Source organism: Phalacrocorax aristotelis, chromosome 4 (genome assembly GCF_949628215.1).
Source record: "Phalacrocorax aristotelis chromosome 4, bGulAri2.1, whole genome shotgun sequence".
Lineage (NCBI taxonomy): Eukaryota > Metazoa > Chordata > Aves > Suliformes > Phalacrocoracidae > Phalacrocorax > Phalacrocorax aristotelis.
The window spans coordinates 43,200,912-43,219,763 of NC_134279.1; the positions used below are offsets into that span (position 1 = coordinate 43,200,912).

The 18,852-nt window shown below is 44.4% G+C and overlaps 2 protein-coding genes across 4 annotated transcripts; one reads left to right on the plus strand and one right to left on the minus strand.

The window, feature by feature from the left end:
* The first annotated feature begins 688 nt into the window (after positions 1-688).
* SAP30 (Sin3A associated protein 30) lies at positions 689-8,257 on the plus strand. The gene is made up of 4 exons (XM_075091138.1): positions 689-1,321; positions 2,868-2,990; positions 5,640-5,738; positions 7,831-8,257. Exons 1-4 carry the CDS (start codon positions 1,019-1,021, stop codon positions 7,951-7,953), a joined length of 648 nt encoding a protein of 215 aa, XP_074947239.1. The 5' UTR covers positions 689-1,018; the 3' UTR covers positions 7,954-8,257.
* Positions 8,258-10,409: 2,152 nt separating this feature from the next.
* SCRG1 (stimulator of chondrogenesis 1) lies at positions 10,410-18,318 on the minus strand. 3 transcript variants are annotated; one of them, XM_075091140.1, is made up of 3 exons: positions 18,232-18,318; positions 13,289-13,551; positions 10,410-11,725 (listed from the first exon to the last, which is right to left on the minus strand). In XM_075091140.1, the coding sequence occupies exons 2-3, from the start codon at positions 13,522-13,524 to the stop codon at positions 11,671-11,673; spliced, it is 291 nt and encodes a 96-aa protein (XP_074947241.1). In that variant the 5' UTR covers positions 13,525-13,551; positions 18,232-18,318; the 3' UTR covers positions 10,410-11,670. The 3 variants fall into 3 exon arrangements, with proteins under 3 accessions (XP_074947241.1, XP_074947243.1, XP_074947242.1); XM_075091142.1 differs by lacking the exon at positions 18,232-18,318 and adding an exon at positions 13,801-13,927 and having other exon boundaries at positions 13,289-13,526; XM_075091141.1 differs by lacking the exon at positions 18,232-18,318 and having other exon boundaries at positions 13,289-15,449.
* Positions 18,319-18,852: the final 534 nt, after the last annotated feature.

Here is an 18,852-nt window from a genome sequence, read left to right on the forward strand (position 1 = left end):
GAGGGGAGGCGGCGGGGCAGGCAGGGGCCAAACCCAGGCCGAAGGCAGAAGGGAAACAACCCCGAACGCGTAGAAAATCCTAGACAGGGAGCCCGGGAAGCGCGGCTTAGACCGACGCGTTCGAGCGGGAAGAAGTAACGAGGCTCTTGTCCGTGCGAGCGGCGGCAGCAGCAGCAGCAGCAACCGCCGCCCCGAGGGAGCCGCCGCCAGCCCCGCGCTCCCCTCAGGGCCCGCTCGGCCCCGCGCCCTTCTAACGCCTTCCCGCCTCCGCCCCGCCAGGGCCGGCCTCGGCCGCCACCGCACGGCCGCCTTTCAAATCCCAACGGCCGCGCCGCCGGGGAGGAGCGACCGGGGCCGGGGGGGAAGCGAAGGGGGCCTTTTAAAAGTGGGCTGAGCCGCTGCCGCCACTCCCGCACGGCGGGCCGGGCCTCCTGGCGGCGGGGGAAAGGGAGCGCAGCGCGGCCCAGCTCGGCCCTTCGCTACCGCTGCAGCGGACAGGAATAGCGGCTTCCCCCCACACCGCGGGACAGCACCGCCGGCCCCAGCGCCGCAAGGCGGCAGGACCAGCCCGCGCCGCCGCCGCCGCACCTCGGGAGCTGTAGTCCTGCCGCCGCGCCGGCCGCACTGCATTTCCCGTGGTGCCCCGCGGCAGGGAAGCCGGCATGCGCGGCGCGGCGGGGCGGGGCGGGGCGGCGGGCAGGTTGCTGTTGTTACATAGGAAACAGCTGAAGAGTCTCCACATGACAGGGGGGGAAGGAGGAAGTGGGGCGACGCGCGGGGCGCCACCGCCGCTCCGGTAGCCGCGGGGCTCGGGGAGTCCTTCCCGCGGCGTACGGGCTGGCCGCCCCTGAGAGCGGGCTCGCGTCCTGGGGCCGCTGCTGAGGGGAGGCAAGCAGGGAGGCAGGAGGCGGGGGAGCGCCCCGCCGGGCCGCGGCGTCTCGCCGGGGAAGTTTGGTGCGGGGCGGGATCCCGCCGCCCTCCCCCGGGCTTCCCGCCGGCTGTGGAGGTGGCGCCGGGAATGAACGGCTTCGCCCCCGAGGAGGTGACCCAGCGCGGGGCGGACCCCGCCGCCGCCGCGGTGGTGAGCAATGCGGGCTCCGCCGTGGAGGTGCCGCCGCCGCCAGCGCCGCCGGGGCTGGCTCCGGCCGCCGCCGCGGGCTCGGCGGGTGCCGGGGGTGCGGGCGGCCCCGGGGCCGGGCAGCTGTGCTGCCTGCGGGAGGAGGGGGAGCGGTGTGGCCGCGCCGCCGGCAACGCCAGCTTCAGCAAGCGGATCCAGAAGAGCATCTCGCAGAAGAAGGTGAAGATCGAGCTGGACAAGAGCGTAAGTCCGGGGAGAGCCGGGCAGGAGGGGGCAGGCGGGACCGCCGCCGCTGGCGGGGCGGGCGGACAAAAGCGGCCGGCGGGTCCCGGTCGTGCGTGCCCGGGCAGCGGCGGCGTGTCCGGCCCCAGCCCCGCTCCGCGCGGGCCGGTTGCTTCCGAGGCTTGGTTCATTTCGGGGCTTTCAATAAAGTTGAGGGGTTTAGGATTTATTTTTTTTTTTGGCGGCGGGGAAGTGGTGTTTCCCCTTCCCCCCCCCCCCCCCCCCCCCCGTTTTCCGTGGCGCGGTGGAGTTGGGCTGGCGCTGCGGGATCGCGGCCTGAAAGTGCTCTCCCTCTGCGGGAGGGTGGGGGCAAGCGCCCGTCCGTCCCCCCTGGCCTGTTTCTGGGGTCCCCTCACACCCCAAGAGCCGGGGACACCGACTGCGTGTCCCCCCGTGTAGCTGGCGGGGGAAGAAGCGTGGCCGGGAAGCGCTCCTCCTCCTCCCGGGAGCGGAGCCTGCATGGCTCCCGGCGCGCTAGTTTGTGTCCGTTCCTGGCGAGGGCAGCGCTCGGCTGCTCCGCCTCGTGTTGCAATGTTGCACGTCTCCCCGTGCCACTGTATCTTCCGCTCGGCAGCCATCAGGCGTCGCGCGGCGGGGCAGGGGGAGCGGACACCCCCCGGCGGAGGGGGCGGCCGCCCTTCTGCGGCAAGAAACGCCCCGGTGTTTGGGGGGTGCTCGCTCTCGCCCGGTACCGCGGGAGGGTTTCCCGGGGCGGGGGCGAAGCAGCTGAAAATGCGCGGCAGCCGGTGGGACTGTTCCGCGCCTCGGCCGGAGCTTTGTGCGCCCCGAGGGACCCCTCCCCACCACCACCCGTCTCCGCCTCGACGGGACACCCCCCCCCCCCCCCCCCCCCCGTTCCCACCACCCCAGTCTCCTCCTCCCTTCCCCCCACCCCACCCCCCCCAGCCCGTCTCCTCCCGGGGGCTCCTCGGCCCGCAGGCGCCGTCCCTGTGCCCAGCTCCGGGCTTTTATTGCCATTAATGCTCGCAGATCTGAAAACCGGGGTTGGTAGGCGCGGAGGAGTTCTCCAAAAGCGTGCGGATTCGTACAAAGGGAAACTTTTAAAAAAGAAGGTGGGGGGCGGGAAAGTGTTTCTTGAAGTCGCCCAGGTAGTGGATGTAAAACAGGGAGGGGGAGATTATAGTTGGGAGACGAGAGCCTGTTCAATAGTAGCAGCTTTTTACCCTCCAAAGGACAACTGAAAGCTTGTTTTTTGTTTGCTTCCCGATCCTGAGCTGCGATGAGTGACCGGAGGGAGGGTTGTACTCGTGTGTCTCTGCAGCCTGTTACTAAGTCAGTCGATGGCAGCACTTCGGTGTCCTCTGGGCCAAGCTAGTGGCGGTGATCTGTAGCATAACACGCTCTTTATTTCGAAGAATGCAGTAGGAAAGCTTCCTCAACTGTTAACGTGACTGTGGTTGCTGGAGGGTCGTCTCTGTTTGTGCACTTACAAGTCTGGGATATACTTACGTGGACTTGATTGAAAGATGCAGTATTATTCTTTCAGGCAAGACATCTGTATATTTGCGACTTCCACAAAAACTTAATTCAGAGTGTGAGAAACAGAAGAAAGAGGAAAGGCAGTGATGATGATGGTGACTCACCAGTGCAAGACATCGACACTCCAGAGGTAGCTAAATAGTTGGGGTTTTTTAATTGTTGTGTTAAGCTTGTTCTTAATGACTACCAGGTCTGCATGGATGCCATTTTTCCACCTTTACAGCTCCTCTTACTTTGGGGCATGCGGGAACGGGAAGGCTCCTGATTCACTAGGTTCTTAATATACCAAAAACTAACTGAATTCTGTGGTGTATTTTCTGTATTAATTATGCAGAGTAGAATGAACAAGATTCTCTAGATTATTTTTAAGCACCTGCTAGTTCTCACAGAAAACAGCTGTTTTCAGCCCTCTCCTCCTTAGTGCTTCCTCTCCAGAGTGGTGCTTTGCCGCTATCAGCAAAGTCTGTCTTCTGCAGGAGCTGACAACTTGAAGGGAATTGCACATAGGGCTTGGGATACAAGTGCTTCACTGCCCGGTCCCCCCAATCCTTCCTTCTGTGCTAGATGTGTTGCAGATGGTTCTTGCAGTTATTCTGTTGCCTCAGTCTCACTAGGAAAGTCTGACGGTAGCTCTCTGTTTTTACCCCTTGTTGGGGGAGGAGATGTTTGGGGAGCTGTGTTAGAATGGAGTGGAGAAGGATGGTGCTTTGTGCTTTTCCGACCTGTTTTCTCTGCTGCAGACCAGTGAAACCTAACACATTATAAAAGTGAACTGCAGCTTTCAAACCCTGTCTATGGTATAGTGGGAGAAACTGCATGTAAAGCTCTTTCCTGCACATGCTCTGTATTATTTCTGCTACTGCCTGGCTTAGCAGGTGCTGTTCAGTGTGTTAATTTTGAGCAGAGGCTGTCATGTGTACCTGGTGCCTTCTAAGAGGGATATTTTTTTTAACACCTTCTTCAGAAATTGCTCCATAAGTGTTAATTTAATGGCATCCTTATGGTCAGCATCTGCAGATACCAGCAACATAAGTGATGAAACTTTGTGCAAAAATCCTTGCCTAAAGGCACGTGGCTCCAGTGTGAAGGCTCTGGCTAAGACGACTTCAGGGGATTGGGAGTAGTTTGATGCCGGGCTGTGTTGTTTGTCTGGGAAATAAGTGGGATTGCTTCTTTGAAAGTTCTGTCTAAAGCTAATGTTCTCTGTGACTTCAGGTAGCTCTCTGGCACAGTGGTAATTGTGGCTCTCCTGCAAGCCTGTTTTGTTTTCTCATGCAAGAATTATAAAACATGTCACAACCTATGGATATCTTCTAGAATAAGAAAGCAAGCTTTTTTATATGGTACTACTGGAGGAAAGAAAACTGCCTGGGAAGTATTTTTGAGAAGCTTCAGCTGGCCGTTTGGACAACAGCAGTATGTTCATCCCATGTGATTACTGTATGCCTTAGATGTCCATTGGCCCTTGACCTTCCTTATTTTCAATTGCTATCCAGTTTAGTAAGGAAAAAAAATACCATTCTTCTGAAGACTTGTAAGGCCCTCCTGTTTCCATCTCAGTCATGACCATCGTTACCTGTTAGAAGTGATCCCTACGCAAGGGGAAGAGGCTTCTGTAGTACTGGTAGCTTCTGGGACTCGGTGGAAAGCTGCTGCTACTCCTTTGCAAGGTGCTGTAGTGTGTGTGTTCCCCGCTGTGACTTGGGAAGCGACTTCGTGCTGTGTAAACTTCAGATACCAAAGGATGCCCAGCCTCTATTATATAAGGCAGCATCACAGCAACTCTGGCCAGGCTACCAAGTACACAGTAGCACTGTTTGTGTTTAAATATTCTATAGTTGAGGCTGCTAAATGAATTTAAAGTGGAAGTGAATGCCTTAACCAATCTTTAATGCATCGAGTTGAGAGAACGCTACTGTAATTGCAACTGATGTAGCAGAATTTCTCATTCTGCCTGCTTTCTCATCTTGCTTTCCCACTCAGTCATCTGATTAAGTTCTCTTACGCTGTCAAGGAGGGTGGGAGGGTAAGCTGTTGCTGGGAGAAGTGACTGTTGATCAGAGTTCATGGGATTCAAAACTGATGGAGTACTAGGTTGAAGTTGTATATTTGTATCCCTAAGAGGACCTTTGTGCAATTCTCTCAACGGTCAGCTCATGCTGTCTGTAGTTTTGAACAGCTATGCCCATGCATGTAACTCCTGCATTGTTCTTTTCTAGCAGGAATATCTTCGGAGAGCAAGAGCAGCTGTTTTCTTCTCTCACCTCAAGCCAAGAAAACTTTGTGCTCTAGACTTTTTCCCAGTTCTAATATGTGCTGTCTCATGGTGCAGATATGCTATATCTTGCATGTAACTTGTGTAGAATTTGATGGCTAAAATCACAATATAGGGGCCTCCTTTGAATTGGCACCTTCATAGGTGTTAAGTGAAAGTTGTTACCGGGCTTTGTGTTATCATGTTTGGACTGGGGAACAAACAGAAAACCCAGAACTGATTGAAGTACAATCAAGAGTTCCAAATACTGTCCCCAGCTAAAAGGAGGGAGAGCCATGCTCGGTAACAATAAAATGCTCTTAAACGAAGCTGGGCTGTTTTCTTTTCCACTGGAAGGTGTGGGGTGGGGTTAGTTTTTTCTCACAATGAGATCTGCTGAGCTGACTGTTTACATTTATGTATCTGTGAGATTCCAAGACATTTTTGAGAGGCAAACTATTCATGACTGAATCCTTTTCAGTTACATTAGATTGTTTTCCTCCCTTTCCCCCCCTTTTCTTCTAGGTTGATTTATATCAGTTACAAGTAAACACACTTCGAAGGTACAAAAGACACTTCAAGCTACAGACCAGACCAGGACTTAACAAAGCACAGCTTGTTGAAGTACGTATGAGTGTTTGTTCCATAATAGAAAATGCAACTTGCTGTGGCATGTGGCTTTCTATACAACGTGATCCTTGCATAAAGAGCACATGTAATCTGGGTTTTAGGAGAACAAAAAGGAGCTGCTTATCTAGCTTCCTTCATTGGCCACAGCTCCTGAGCTGAGTAAATCAAAAGTAAAAGTTCTTTCCAGAGAAGGGACTCTTAACTTCCGCAAGGAGTGTGTGCTGCTTAAAAACATGCAAGTGTTGAGTTGGAACAGTAAGATGATCTGCGTGTCCCTGAGTATCCTAGAATCATGGATTTATAGTCTGTGCATCAGTCATACCTTCACCTGAAGTGTCCTGCTTTTTCAGTTCTTTTCAGGATTAGAAACTGAGAGGTGGCAGTGAAGTTCTAGCAAGGTTCAGACTGTGCTTTAAAAAGCTAGCTGTTACAAACATAGGTGTTTCTGTGAATGTAAAGTATGGAAATCTGAAGAGCAGGCTTCTATTGATAATTACATTAATTAAAACCACTGGGATCTGTCAGGAGAAAAAATGGAACTTTATGAAATTAGAAATATTGATAAGAAAAAAACCTAAATGGTGACGCTGCAAGTGAGTACAGCTGTATGCAAGCATCTTTGCTGCATGTGAGTGTAATTTGAAAGGAATCCTGCGTGGCAAAGATGCAGATACAGTGTGCTGATAAAAATATGTGGGAGAACTGGTGATCCTCTCTCAACGGGGAGATATAGCAACTATTTTTTTTCACTTTTGGGCAGTGATCACTTGGTTGTACTTTGGTGCATGCATTTTGGTCTCTCCTTTAATCTGTGTGGATTAAAGGCAAGGCCCTTAAATGTGTGGGAGATCTCAAGGCTGAGCTATAAAGGAATAGTGCTGCTGCCACTATGAGTAAGAATTTAAAATCAGTCTTCTGTTTTCTTAGATGTGAGTTGAGGTACAGCTAGCTCTTGAATTAGCAGGAGTGTGATTTGCAAAAAGCACAAGCAGTTTTTGTTCTGCAAAACTAGCATTTCTAAGGATCTGCTTTGTGTACGTCTTATGAGATATTTGTGCTGGCTTATGCTTAAGCTGCTTGATGTGAATAAGCAAGGCTTCTGTCACGTGCGTTGTTTGACCTGCAGGTATTTGTGAGCCATAGCTGCAGAACTTCCTTAGTTTGCAGTGCACGTGATTCCTTGTAACCTGTCCTAATGTACAATGGACACTCCTCTAGCTGTTACTTGGAAGTCTACTTTAAAGGAGTCTGTCAAACTGTTTCCCTGTGAATTTTTTTGGCGTGGGTTTTAGAAAGCTTTCTAACTTGTTAATTATGCTAAACATTTACCCTTGTAACCTGTGGAAGTTAAATGAGCTGTCCTATTTTTCTGACTTCCTCTTGCTAATTTTAATCTACCAAAGTATTCTGTAAAAGCCAGACAATAGTCTTAGGTAGGTATAATATTTTGAGTGCTTCCTTTTAAAGCTGGTGTTCATTATGATGAAGGGAAAGACTACTGGAATGACAAAAATTATTCAGGAACTGTTTAGAGATTGTCATGTTTTAGTGGTTACAGCATGGTGAGTTTTCATTGATAGCTCTGTTTTGAAGAGCTGAATGTTCAATTATAATTCTCAAAGATTCTGGTATTGTCTTAGATTAGATATTTCTATACATGACTTGATATAGCCACATGCTTCCCCCAACCTGAGTGATGAGCAGTAGCCTCTGATTTCTGTGCTGTAGCTCTGTTGATATTCTATAGTCATTACTTGCTTTATAGTCAAGTTTTAACTATACAGATGTAATGATACTCCCATGCTTGTTTTGAGAACTTGGGGGTTTATTCCTGAAAAATTTCTGGGCATTTTACTCTGGAAATTAGGGTATAATCTGCTATAGTCAGCCCATAATTTTCAGTAAAATGGTTCCTGTTTACTTTTTTATGACTACTAAAGACTTTTGAAGAGGTAGCTTTTCTTTTTTTTTTTCCCTAAGCTTCTTGATCAATCTTTTAAACTTTAATGTAGTTGATTTAAGTCTGAATCTTCAGTTTCTGTATGTAAGACTGGATATTTAATTTCCTTGCGTTCTTCCTTTATAGATAATTGGCTGCCATTTTAGGACAATTCCAGTGAATGAAAAGGACACCTTAACATATTTCATCTACTCAGTGAAGAATGACAAGAACAAATCAGATCTAAAGATGGATAGTGGGGTTCACTAGACGGAAAAGTTTGGGACTGAGACTCAGGCCGCAAATCAAAAGACTGAGGGTTTTTGTTGATATGCAAAAGCTTTCTTTGTAACTTTTTTCTTTCCAGAGAGTTTCTCTGTTTTATTTTTCATAACCTTGCTGATTTGTTTGAAAACCATCTCTTATGAAACAAATTTCCTCAGCAAAAGTATTTTAAATAAATATCACTGATATTGTTGCTCAAGTGGGTGTGTCTAACTTTAGTGAGTTACTTGTACCTAATAGTTAAGCTTTGACTAATTATGTAATAATATTAAAATATTTTTCAATTAAAGTGTGCCAAGGATATATTTATGAATGTACTTCAAGTTCTCATGATGCAATGCCTTTGATAAAAACAAACAAAAAGCTGTAGCAGACTTGGCAGTAGGTTCTTCTTCCTAAGGTAAAAGGCTTTAAGTGACAGTTCCAGTTGCTAGCTGGGCAGAAATGGCTGAATAACATGTTATTTTTCCCCTCTGGAAACAAGAATTGATGGGGCCTTTTCTGATTTGTTTATTCATCTTGTCTGTGCTGGGATATGTGCTTCCAAGCACCAAGGCCTTCCTGCTCCTATATTAAAATGGGAAAAAATGCAGCTCTCGAATTTCAAAGCCATAAGTGTGGATGAAAAGACTGTTGCGGCTTACTGTGCCGAGAAATCCTTCCACTCAGTAAGAAATCCTTTAGCTGCTGACTTTTCCATTCATCTACATAGAATGCACCTAAGAACTTAATTGGACAATGGAAGACGGCGTCTGTGCTGGGTCAATATGGTATGTTCTAACAGGCGCTCTATTTCTTTTTCATCGCATGCATTAGCTCAGGCCTGTTTAAAAAAAAAAAAAAGGGGGGGTCGGGATGCAAAACAAAAAACCCAAACTTATGTTAACAGGTAACGTGAGAAAAATATCCAGCAATAGTTCTGCTTTTATTTTAATATCTTGGTAAGGTCTGATGTTGAAGACAATCTTACAAATGACGACTTGTATTGTTGTTTAACTATTGTGCCAGTCTAAATGTGTGGTATGTGGGGTATGATTTCTTTCCACTTTAAGCTGCACACGTAGGTTGAAGAAAAGGTGGAGGGAGAAGAGTTCTCATCTCAAAGCAGAGGAGGACACAGCTTCAGCTTGTTCAGTTAGCATTTGTTGCAACTCTTAACTTTATCAGATGCTTAAAAGCATTTTCTTAATTTGGGAAAAATAAGAAAGCACTATTTCTATGGCCTAATTTGCTCGATGTTAATCTTGTGAGGTTTTTGAGAACTACTGCTTTGCTGGCATTACTGCAACTAAGATGCTCCATTTTGCTTTTTTGACCCATGACACTCACATAGAACTGAATGATGATAAACCCTAACCTCAAACTGGCTGCCTTCCCAGTAGCTTTCAGTGGCCTGATTTCTTCCACTTCCAGTGTCTTGTGTTTCCACAATAACGTTCTGCGGCGTTGGCCTAAATTCAAGATGGTTAGTGATATCTAGCCAGTGGCAGCTAAAATTGGTATTTCTTTGAAGAGATGTTTTAGTGCCCATTTCACTACAGTAATGTAAAGCTGCTTGCTGAATATCCTTTGCACGAATTGAGCTTGTCATCTTCAAAATACTAGCTGGAGAAACAGCCAGGGAACCTGGCCGTGGATAGGACACCTGAAAGAGAGGCTTTTTCTCTGAGTGCATGGCAGGGGTGAATGCTCTCACTTAGGCGTGGCAGGACCTGTAGAAGCTTTGGGAGGGAAGGAGAGTGGGGAGGGAAGCAAAAGCAAGTTTCTATGGGAAGTCAATCTTAAAAGCAGTAGCCTAAGTGACCCTGCCCTTTCCTGTGGAAAGGCACAAAACTTTTCTCCAGTGGATTATGGATTTTCCTTAGCCCAGGAGCGGTGGAAGGAAAGTAACTGAAAACAACTGTGTTACCCAAATTTGCATCTGCCTTCGATGATTTTTTTTTTTACTACTGCTGCTTTGGAAAGCTGTGAATGCCCGGCATATGTGACATGATTTATGTAGAAACTAGATGGTACAACTGACAAAAGTTATGTGCCATTATTACTGCTAGAAGCTTATAGAGGACTCTGCGCAAGAGCAGATACCATATGCTTTCTTAGCAGAGCACTGACTTTGGGTATTTTTACTGTGGGTTGCCAGATTTATGGGTTGGTTTTTTTTTTTTTACCCTTAATTGATGATTTGGTAGGAAGCCCAAATGACTCAGGAATAATTACACAAACCAGGCTTAAAAAGCCTGGTGACACAAACTGTTTGTTTAACAGCCAGTAGCCTAAAAATTACTTGGTAAAAATAGTACATGCAGATTTACTTGAAACATTTATTATTAGCTATGTATAATCACCCGCCTCCCCCACTAGCCAACCCTCCTTTACTAACAGAGGAAGAAAAACAGTCATTGTGGTATTTCATACTGCATGTGAAGTAAGTCTGGTAAACTGGTGGTAGCAGTTTTTATGGTGTAATATTGTAAGGTTATTAGATGAACAGTACACATTTTTTAAGTGAAAAAAACCTAAATATTTACTTCAGTACTACATACCCTCCATGTGACTGTGATAGCTAAAGAGTTTTAATATGTAAGACAATAAGCCAGGCTTACTACCTATAAGCCTGGCTTGTTCCAGGTGGTTTTCCTTAAGCTTACAAAGGCACAGAAATTATTGGCCGTTTTCCCTTGCACTGCAGTCGGTATTGGCACTTGCTGAGAGGTGACTTTGTATCTACAGCCTAGATCATGATATCTCTTAAACACTAAGATGGTTACTTTTAATAATTTGAGATACCTCTTTGTCTTCACTTCCCTAGCTATTTCACTACAGAGCTAGTCTAAAAGGAAAAAGCCAGCATTTTAACTTAATTCTGAGGTATTGTATTTCAAACAAGGCTTGATTAAAAAAGCTGCTTGAGTGAGGATTTCTATGTTGCCTTATCAGACCTTGCATCAGCCCCATCTTCTTTAGATGTCATTCTGAATATATATGCTATTGTAACTGTTCCAGTATTTTAAAAGTTCGATTTTAAGATCAAACAATTTAAGATTTTACAGATTCCATAGTTAATGCAGGTGACCAGTGAGATGTAATTAATATTTAAGTGTGCTTTAGTACTATTAATGTGAGTTTTTACTTCCCCCCCGCCCAGTGGAATTTTCAAATATGAATGGTGAAAGTTTGCCTTTTGTATGTGTATGTATTTTGTTTAAGATGCCTAAATAGCATGTGGGAGGCTGTCTGCAGAAGTGCCAGGTACTGCTTAGCTTCAGCTTAAAGCAATACTAACTGTGTGGTGGCAGTAAGGCAATAGAAACCTACACTTGCAGTAGGTTGCTACCCTTAACCATGTGAAGGCTTAAGCTTGGAATTTCTTCATCAAAACTAGTTGTGAATGTTGTGCTGAGTAACATGAGTTAGGCTTTTCGCTGAGGGGTGCGTATTAGGATGCATTAAAAGCTTGTACAGGCTTTCACACCATTTTGGAAATCAAGGCAGCTACCACATTTGAAAGGAGAGTTTCTTACATATTTGAGATTCCAAAAAGGTATAGAAAGGAAATTTTTTCTACAGTGTAAAAAGATGCACTGTCTTGTGGTTAGGAAGGGTTTTTTTTTGGTGGCGATGGTTTTGTTTTTCCCCTTGAAAGCATTATTACATGATTGTAGACTGATGACTGTTGTCTTCACCAGCAGACTTGTATGTCCATCATTGAATGTTGCAGGGAATCACAAAAGATATCTTTGGTCCAAAGAAAATATCCCTGAAAGATATTACCAGATATTTAAATAATTACATTATTGCTTTATCAAAGCTTTAACGTGACATTCATTTCCAGTTGTGAGGTTTGGGGTTGTTGGTTGTTTTTTTTTTTTTTAGCTTTTGGTGGGATGTATGTGGAATTAGTGTGTTTGTAGGACGCCCTTCCAGCAATGCAAGTGCAACTGCAGGTCTGTATGAAGACACTGTATTTTTACCTCTGCTGGCCTGTGATGACAAAACTTTCATTGACTGACCAGAGTGGCAGGACTCCACCCTGGTATTTTAGCTTTGAGAAAGTAAACTTACCAAATACATAATTTCAGAAAAATAAAGAGCTTCTACATGTGCATGCGTACCATTTAGTGGAATTTGTCCTGAGAGCAGACCTGCAAAGTAGGTCTTCAGTACCTCAAGATGGTTGAAGGAAGACTGCCTTGTGTATTTATATGAAAGAAAGAGGCTTTCTTAGGCTGCTTAAAGCTCAGAGGTTGAAGCTGGTAAACCAAAGTGTGCTTCAGGGTGAGGATACCATATCTGGTTTTAGGGAGAGTGAAATACAAAAAAGTTACTTACACCCTGCTGTCAGTTTGAATGTGAGGTTTCTAGCTTTAGAAGTTGTTCCCACGTGGTTCAAATCTAGTCCCTTACGGGGGTGCTGAAAAGTTGCCTTTTACTGGATTTTAGGGGACTTGAGAAACTTGGGTGGTAAGAGGAGCACATATAAAAAGTAATTTTTGCTTGCCTATATAATGCCATCATATTTTAGTGTCCCTGAAGTATTGGTAAGTTTTGAAGTGTTGATATTTTTAATCTAAACTTCCTGAAGAAAAGATGGTGCTAGAAAGCCGAATACCTCTTAATACAGTTTATTACTTCAAACCAGTGTGGGCTGGTGGTGTTTATTAACTCGGTGTGTTGGGATGTACGTTGTTCCGGTAAAACAACAACAGAGACCCCCATGTTCAGTGAGAACCACACCGTTCAGCTTTGTCGGCAGTGCCAGAGAGCCAGAGAAGTGTCCGTGTTCTTGGGCTAAGTTTTCTCCCTCCCTTGCAGGCATTTGTGAACCTCTGTTCCCCCCATGTGCTTTCCTACTTTAAACAGCTGTCTTTACAGAACCATTTATTCAGCTGATGTATGTGCATATGCCTTAGAATAGCAATACGGTTCTTTGTGGAACAGAAATAAAATTTTGTTTATGGTCCTGAAAACATTTTCATTGCAAAATTCATGTTGTGAATAAGGATTTGGTGTAGTTCTCATACTTAGTTTAGATCAAACAGAAGAGTCAAAAGTTGGGTGATTTAAATGCTGAAGTCCCCTATAGTGGGATGTGCAGATTTACAAAATGTGCTAAGAATGTCCTAGGTGAGCCCCTGAAAAACAAAAACTGAAAACTGGCAGCATGTCAGGTAACTGGCTATATCGTGATATAATTTCAAACCATCTGAAACCATGCATTTCTTTAAAATGATAGCTTATTCCTACAGTGGAAACCGGATGGAAGTATAACGGGTCGTCATATAGAACTGCACAAGTGTGTATGAAACGAGCGTGGTCTTACTTTGGGCAGCAGAGCAATTCCTTCAAGTTGCAGTAACAGATCACCTCGCAGCCCTTCCCCTCCCAAAAGTGATCTTGCAGGCCATCATCGATTTGTCGAAGGTCCTCCATGCCTTCGGGGATGTTGTGACAGTTGCTGTCTTTGACAGCCCTCTTGTAACAAGAGGGACGCCGGGAAGGCACCGCGGGGGTACCCAGGAGGACGCTCAGCAGAAGCAACGCCGAGACCATCTTCATTTCTGCAACACTTCCTGCAGCAGGGTGCTAAAGAGAAATGAGGTACATGACACAGGTATAGCTGTTGAACAGATCTGTTTCCCCAGTTTGCTTTCTGGCTTGTGTTTTTTTTCTTTCCTGTGAACTTTCGGAGGTTTGAGCCTCTGTGCTGGAGAGTGTTTTCTCCTAGGAGGTAAATAATATTGCAGCAGAATTGATATTCATTACTTTCTGTACAACCTTGGGAATCCTTTCATCGGGAATTGAGGCTTCTGTTGCTGGCAATTTTGTTGTTTCTTTGGCCTCTCACCTTGAGAAAATTGCTTTGAGCTGGCTGTGTTCTCTCAGTGGTGTGAGTAAATATATTGATTGTTACCAAACTAGGGGAAAATGCCTGGGTGTGCTTCCTTGCCTTCCTGGCCATTTTGCCTGTCAAAACAAGAGTCGCTCACATAAAATTAATAGTATCTTTCCCCATCAAAGTTGTGGGAAAACTGCCTGCTGATTGAAACCTCTCTTATGGACCACTTGAGAAACTGAAGCATTAAACAGCAAAGGATGCTGAAGCCCTCTACGGTGCTGTCCTGGGCGGTGGTCTCTGTGATTCCTACACTGCAGGCTCTGGTATGATACAGCATTGCTGAGAATTTCCTCTTTTTTTAATCTTTTTTTAATACTCCAGACTGCTTAGCTGAGTCTTGCTGCAGGAGGTCATTGTCGTTTAATTGGTGCTGCTTTTTAAAAGACAGGATAAATTATCCCTTGCAAAACACTGCTGTTGGTGACTAGGCTTTCCATCGTCTGCGTGAGCTTGTTTAACGCTGTCTCTGCTATTCTGTGCTGCTTTGCACAGAGTGGCCATGCCACAAAGCCTTGGATAAGACCCTCAAACTTGCATTCACTTTTAAGTTAGTGTTTTGAACAATGTGTCCTCCAGGACTTTATTAATATGAGGAGAGAGAGTGGGTTTTTTGCCTTTCCTCATGCTTGAATGAAACGGGTCTGATACCTGACTGAATTCAAACAGGAATTCTGCTCTGAAAGCTATCCCAAAGCAATGGTCAGCTCTGCCCAGCGAGCTCTCCCTGAGTGCTCCTCACTGTACTTGTGTTAGCCTCAGGGAAGACTTTGCTGCACTTCGTCCTGTTGGCACTTTAGAGTCGATCCCCTGACACTAAAATATTATGGCCTGGTTCTAGTCTGTCTTGTGGGGCTGCTGAATAGAGTGCTCTAGACTAACCCAAAAATAACTGGGAATAAAGCAACATCTGATCAAAGACTGTCAAATGCCAAGTCAAGGTGGCAGAGCTATTATCTAGATAAGAAAAAAAATAAGGCATGCCAGCTGTAGAAGTCACTAAGACAATAGTCCCACTTGGGTTATTTTGTAAAACTCTTGAGGTCACCTTTGAAAAGACTAAAAATAAGCTATTAAATGTGTAAATTTATTTTATAGTAATTTTTCCTGGATGGTTACATCACCACCATAGCTATCTTGCTGATTTTTCCCTTCTTCAGCCAATGAATGACATGGCCAAGACTCTAGCTAAGAAAGTCTGGGAATTTGGATTCATGTTAGGGACAGAATGTTACACCTCAATGCTCTTCGATTATATTTTTTGGTAAGATTTTGTGCAAACTTGTTTTTTGAACACCAGTAGCCGAATAAAATATTAAAAAGCAGCCAATATACTAAAGAACATGACTGAAGTGAAAATAAGCTCTTGTGTATTCTTGAACTTCTGTCATAGAAGCAAAATTCATTGAACTATTCCTTATAGTTTCCATGAACTCGTATGTGAACTTTTGAGTAGGAGACTCCTATAAACTACTCGTAGTGGAGCCTTGGGGATCTATTTTTTAATTACCTTAGAGTGCAGTATTGAATAACATACTGTCTTTATTAGTTTTAGACCTCAAAACTACTTCTCAAATAAAGTAAACATTGTTCTAACTTTGCCTGATGTTGTTTTTTAGACTTGAGTAAAGAATCTGTATTATTATAATAATGGTTTTATTTTGTAGGAGTATAAACACTGCAGTTATGAGGGTTCTGCTCAGAGAAGTCTAATGCTTAAAGAGAAGAAGTTTGTTTATATTATACCTTGATAAATGCCAATGTCAAGAAATACAGTTTAGCATTCTTCTGTTCAAATAGTTGAGCTTAATTATTTAAGTATTTAATGGAAGAACACTTCCATGGAGGAGAAATTTAGGAAGCGGGGGGGTTTTGCCTTTGTTTCCTGTGATTGGGTTATTCTATGAGTTCTTCTCCTGAGGATGAGGCACTCATCAGATCTTGCTCTTGTGTACGTTTTTTTTATTCCTAGTAATTTGGGTGATCTTTCCCTACCTGGAGTTCGGCTGGAATGCTCATTTGAATCTGTTCCCAGCTGCCTGTCTGCTCAAAATTCATAGGAATTCATTCTGTCCTGAAAACGGTCAGACTTTCTATAGACTGTCAAATTGCTGGATTCAAAAATCGTGACCTATAGTCTAAGGTAACTCACTCTTTGCCTTGGAATAGAACAGAATATTGCTATAGTGAGTCGTCAAGAGGGCTTATATGTATAACCGCTGAAATCAGTTTTAGTGAAGTCAGTATGCTAGTGAGCTATGGATAAGGCAGCTTCACTATCAGGTCAGCTATGCGTCTTACCAATGTTCAGCATTGTTATTATTCAGAAAAAAAGCATTGTGTTTATTTTATTACAATTTTATTTCTGTTTAAATATTTCCTCTGGGGTTTTTCTTTTTTTTTTTCTCCTTCAGATCATAATCAAAAGGAAACTTTTAGTCAAAAGACCTTTCTTCAAAAGGTTATTCCTTTACTGTGCGAGAAAGGTCTCTCTTTTCAGATGAAAAACTGCCAGGGACCAGAAGTGTTTCTTCAGCTCCCTGCACAGGATCGCTTCTGATAAACTTGGCAGAGCTTTCAGATGCAGCATCTTTTTCTGACAAACTGCCACAACTTCTCCTGAATGTGCGCGGATGACGGAATGTCACTGATTGCCTAGGTAAAGAACAGAGCCTAGTACGTACACATTTATTTCAAAATACATGTCAAAGACCATATCTGCCTTTGCATACCACAGAAATGGTCTTTTCTCATAAAACAAATCAGGGAAGTGTGATGAACAGATCCAGTCACTAAGGTGACTTGGAAGACTCATTGCCAGCAGGCATCCTCTTACACTTCTTTATTTTATAAAATAACCTTTGGAAAAAGTAGCAGTGCCCATTATGCTAAGCCTGACCAGGTTGCTCTGTCAAGATTATATCATTTCAATTTGTAGCAGGAGTAAAGCCATCTAAAAATATTTAAAATGAGCTGCCTGCATTTGCGAAAGTTCTTTTCAATACATTACTTTGGTTTCTTTGACACAGTGTAAGCAAAGTTTGAGAACAAGTGTGGCTGGGATAGCAAGTGCTTTGAAATAATTTGGAGTTTTGTGGAAAATGGTTAGCTTGGGAATAGGCATGGTGAGTCAGGAATCAGTGCTATCCCTGCTCGTTCCGCTGAGAGCATTTGAATTATCCTGCCAGGCAATTTGGCACCATATAGTCTTCAGATGTGCAAGGTGCAGAGGTAGTTAGAAAAGACCAAAGAGAAAAACCCACATTTCAGCCTCTTTGGCCAAGAACAACAGGGTAATATTTTATGAGATGTGGTGCCCTTTCAGCTCCTACTAATACCATATGAACTTTAGATGTTAGAAATAGGGGATAGAAGTAGGGAAACTGAGAAATGGCACAAAACATGTATTTCAACACCCCTAGAGACTCTGCATGTTTGGGAAAAGATAAATATTTACAATTTGGTCTATTGACTTAAATATACCCTTCAGAGTTATTAAGCATTCTGCTTCTCCAGTTGCCTAATGTTGAAAACAAGGAATACACTAATTAGTACACTTTTGGTGTATGATCTTTTCCCACCTGTCCAGTGGCATGTGCTGGGTTAACAAGTTGCACATAAAGTGAAGCAAATTTAATATATATTTGCTTCTTAATGTGCATTGAGTTCAAGGGCTAACAATACCTATTTAAAATAAAGCATCTTCTGTTGTTTATTTGTTTGTCAAGTTTCCATTTCAGAAACACCTGTAAAATGCTCAGCTAAGCATTTAATACTGAGGTGTGTTAGTGTGTAATAGATAGGTTTATTAGTGCGTTCCTAAGAAATCATTACACAACAGCTGTATAACTAATATGATTACTATGAAGTTTTCTCCATTAAAAAAAAAGCTTCAGATCTATTTTGCTTGAACAGTTGGTGCATTGTAAGGACAGCAGCTAGTCCACTGAGGATGAATTCAGTCAATTACTGCTTTGTAATTACCATCAATACCATGATTCTTTCCAGAAACTGAGTTCTCGTTAAAACCCATTTAGTTTTCTGAAAGACAGCAATTCACTGTGAACACACCTCTCTCCATATTCACCAATTTTGCAATAATATTGAGTACTGGAAGGCAATATAGTATGTTTAATGACTTCAGAAGTTAATATGTAGCATCCAACTTTGAAGAAGAGCAAGATAATGCAAGAATTATCTTTAGCTGGATCATATCCATGCATCTGTCTTGAATAGCGTCTTTTGCCTACAATGTGTCTGCATCTCCCAAATCTTCTCCTGCATGTTCCCATATATATTTCTAATCCTGTACTCTGTAACTAGCATCAGCAGAACAAGTACACACGGATAATGTCAGGAGCAAGACATACCTTTCTCTTCTGCTTCACTCCCTTTCACTTTCTTGGCAGCTGTATCTTTTCAGATGTATCCAGAGAGAGCAAGAGCTAATGGGGATGAGGAGAGGGAGGGCTGACGGGAGACGCTGTACAAACAGCCCTTTGTTTGTCCTGACTTCTGCCTGTGACTGACGCACTCTTTTCTCCAGCAAGGGGCCAGAGGATGGGCTTCGAGAACTACCTCTTTCAGTCACTGCCAACCTAGACTAGGGGGAAAAAAAAATGAATGTATCCTTTCCAGCAGGAAACAATTCGTTCATCCAGGATCTGGTGAGAAGGTGTCTCCTCAGAGAGCAAAGCATAACATCCAGAACGGGGGAAGACGAAACACCCCGTGGAATAACTGTGTCTTGCTGTGAAGCATGAGCAGCCTGGGCGGAGCGGGAAGGAGTGGGCTACCGGGATTGCACAGGCAGAAGAACGTGGTTGCTGGACAGATGCCTTATTTTGCATTGGGCGGGAAGAACAGACATTGCCAACAATCTCATGCAATACTTCAATTCCTGGCTTTGGGATTCTTTCAGTTTTTTGAAACTGAAATAGTAAAAAACCTGTAATTACTTTAACCGTACTACTAGTACAGCATCCTCAACA

Bases quoted from the DNA above. Each gene is read 5' to 3' on its own strand.
- SAP30 (XM_075091138.1), top strand. From the start codon at position 1,019: ATGAACGGCTTCGCCCCCGAGGAGGTGACCCAGCGCGGGGCGGACCCC. The intron at 2,991-5,639 runs GTAGCTAAATAG...CTTTTCTTCTAG, and splicing joins AAGACATCGACACTCCAGAG to GTTGATTTATATCAGTTACA. The intron at 5,739-7,830 runs GTACGTATGAGT...CTTCCTTTATAG, and splicing joins ACAAAGCACAGCTTGTTGAA to ATAATTGGCTGCCATTTTAG.
- SCRG1 (XM_075091142.1), bottom strand. From the start codon at position 13,927: ATGGCCAGGAAGGCAAGGAAGCACACCCAGGCATTTTCCCCTAGTTTG. The intron at 13,527-13,800 runs GAAACAACAAAA...GAAGTGTTGCAG, and splicing joins TCTCAAGGTGAGAGGCCAAA to AAATGAAGATGGTCTCGGCG. The intron at 11,726-13,288 runs GTAAGACCACGC...AATATCTTTCAG, and splicing joins GAATTGCTCTGCTGCCCAAA to GGATATTTTCTTTGGACCAA.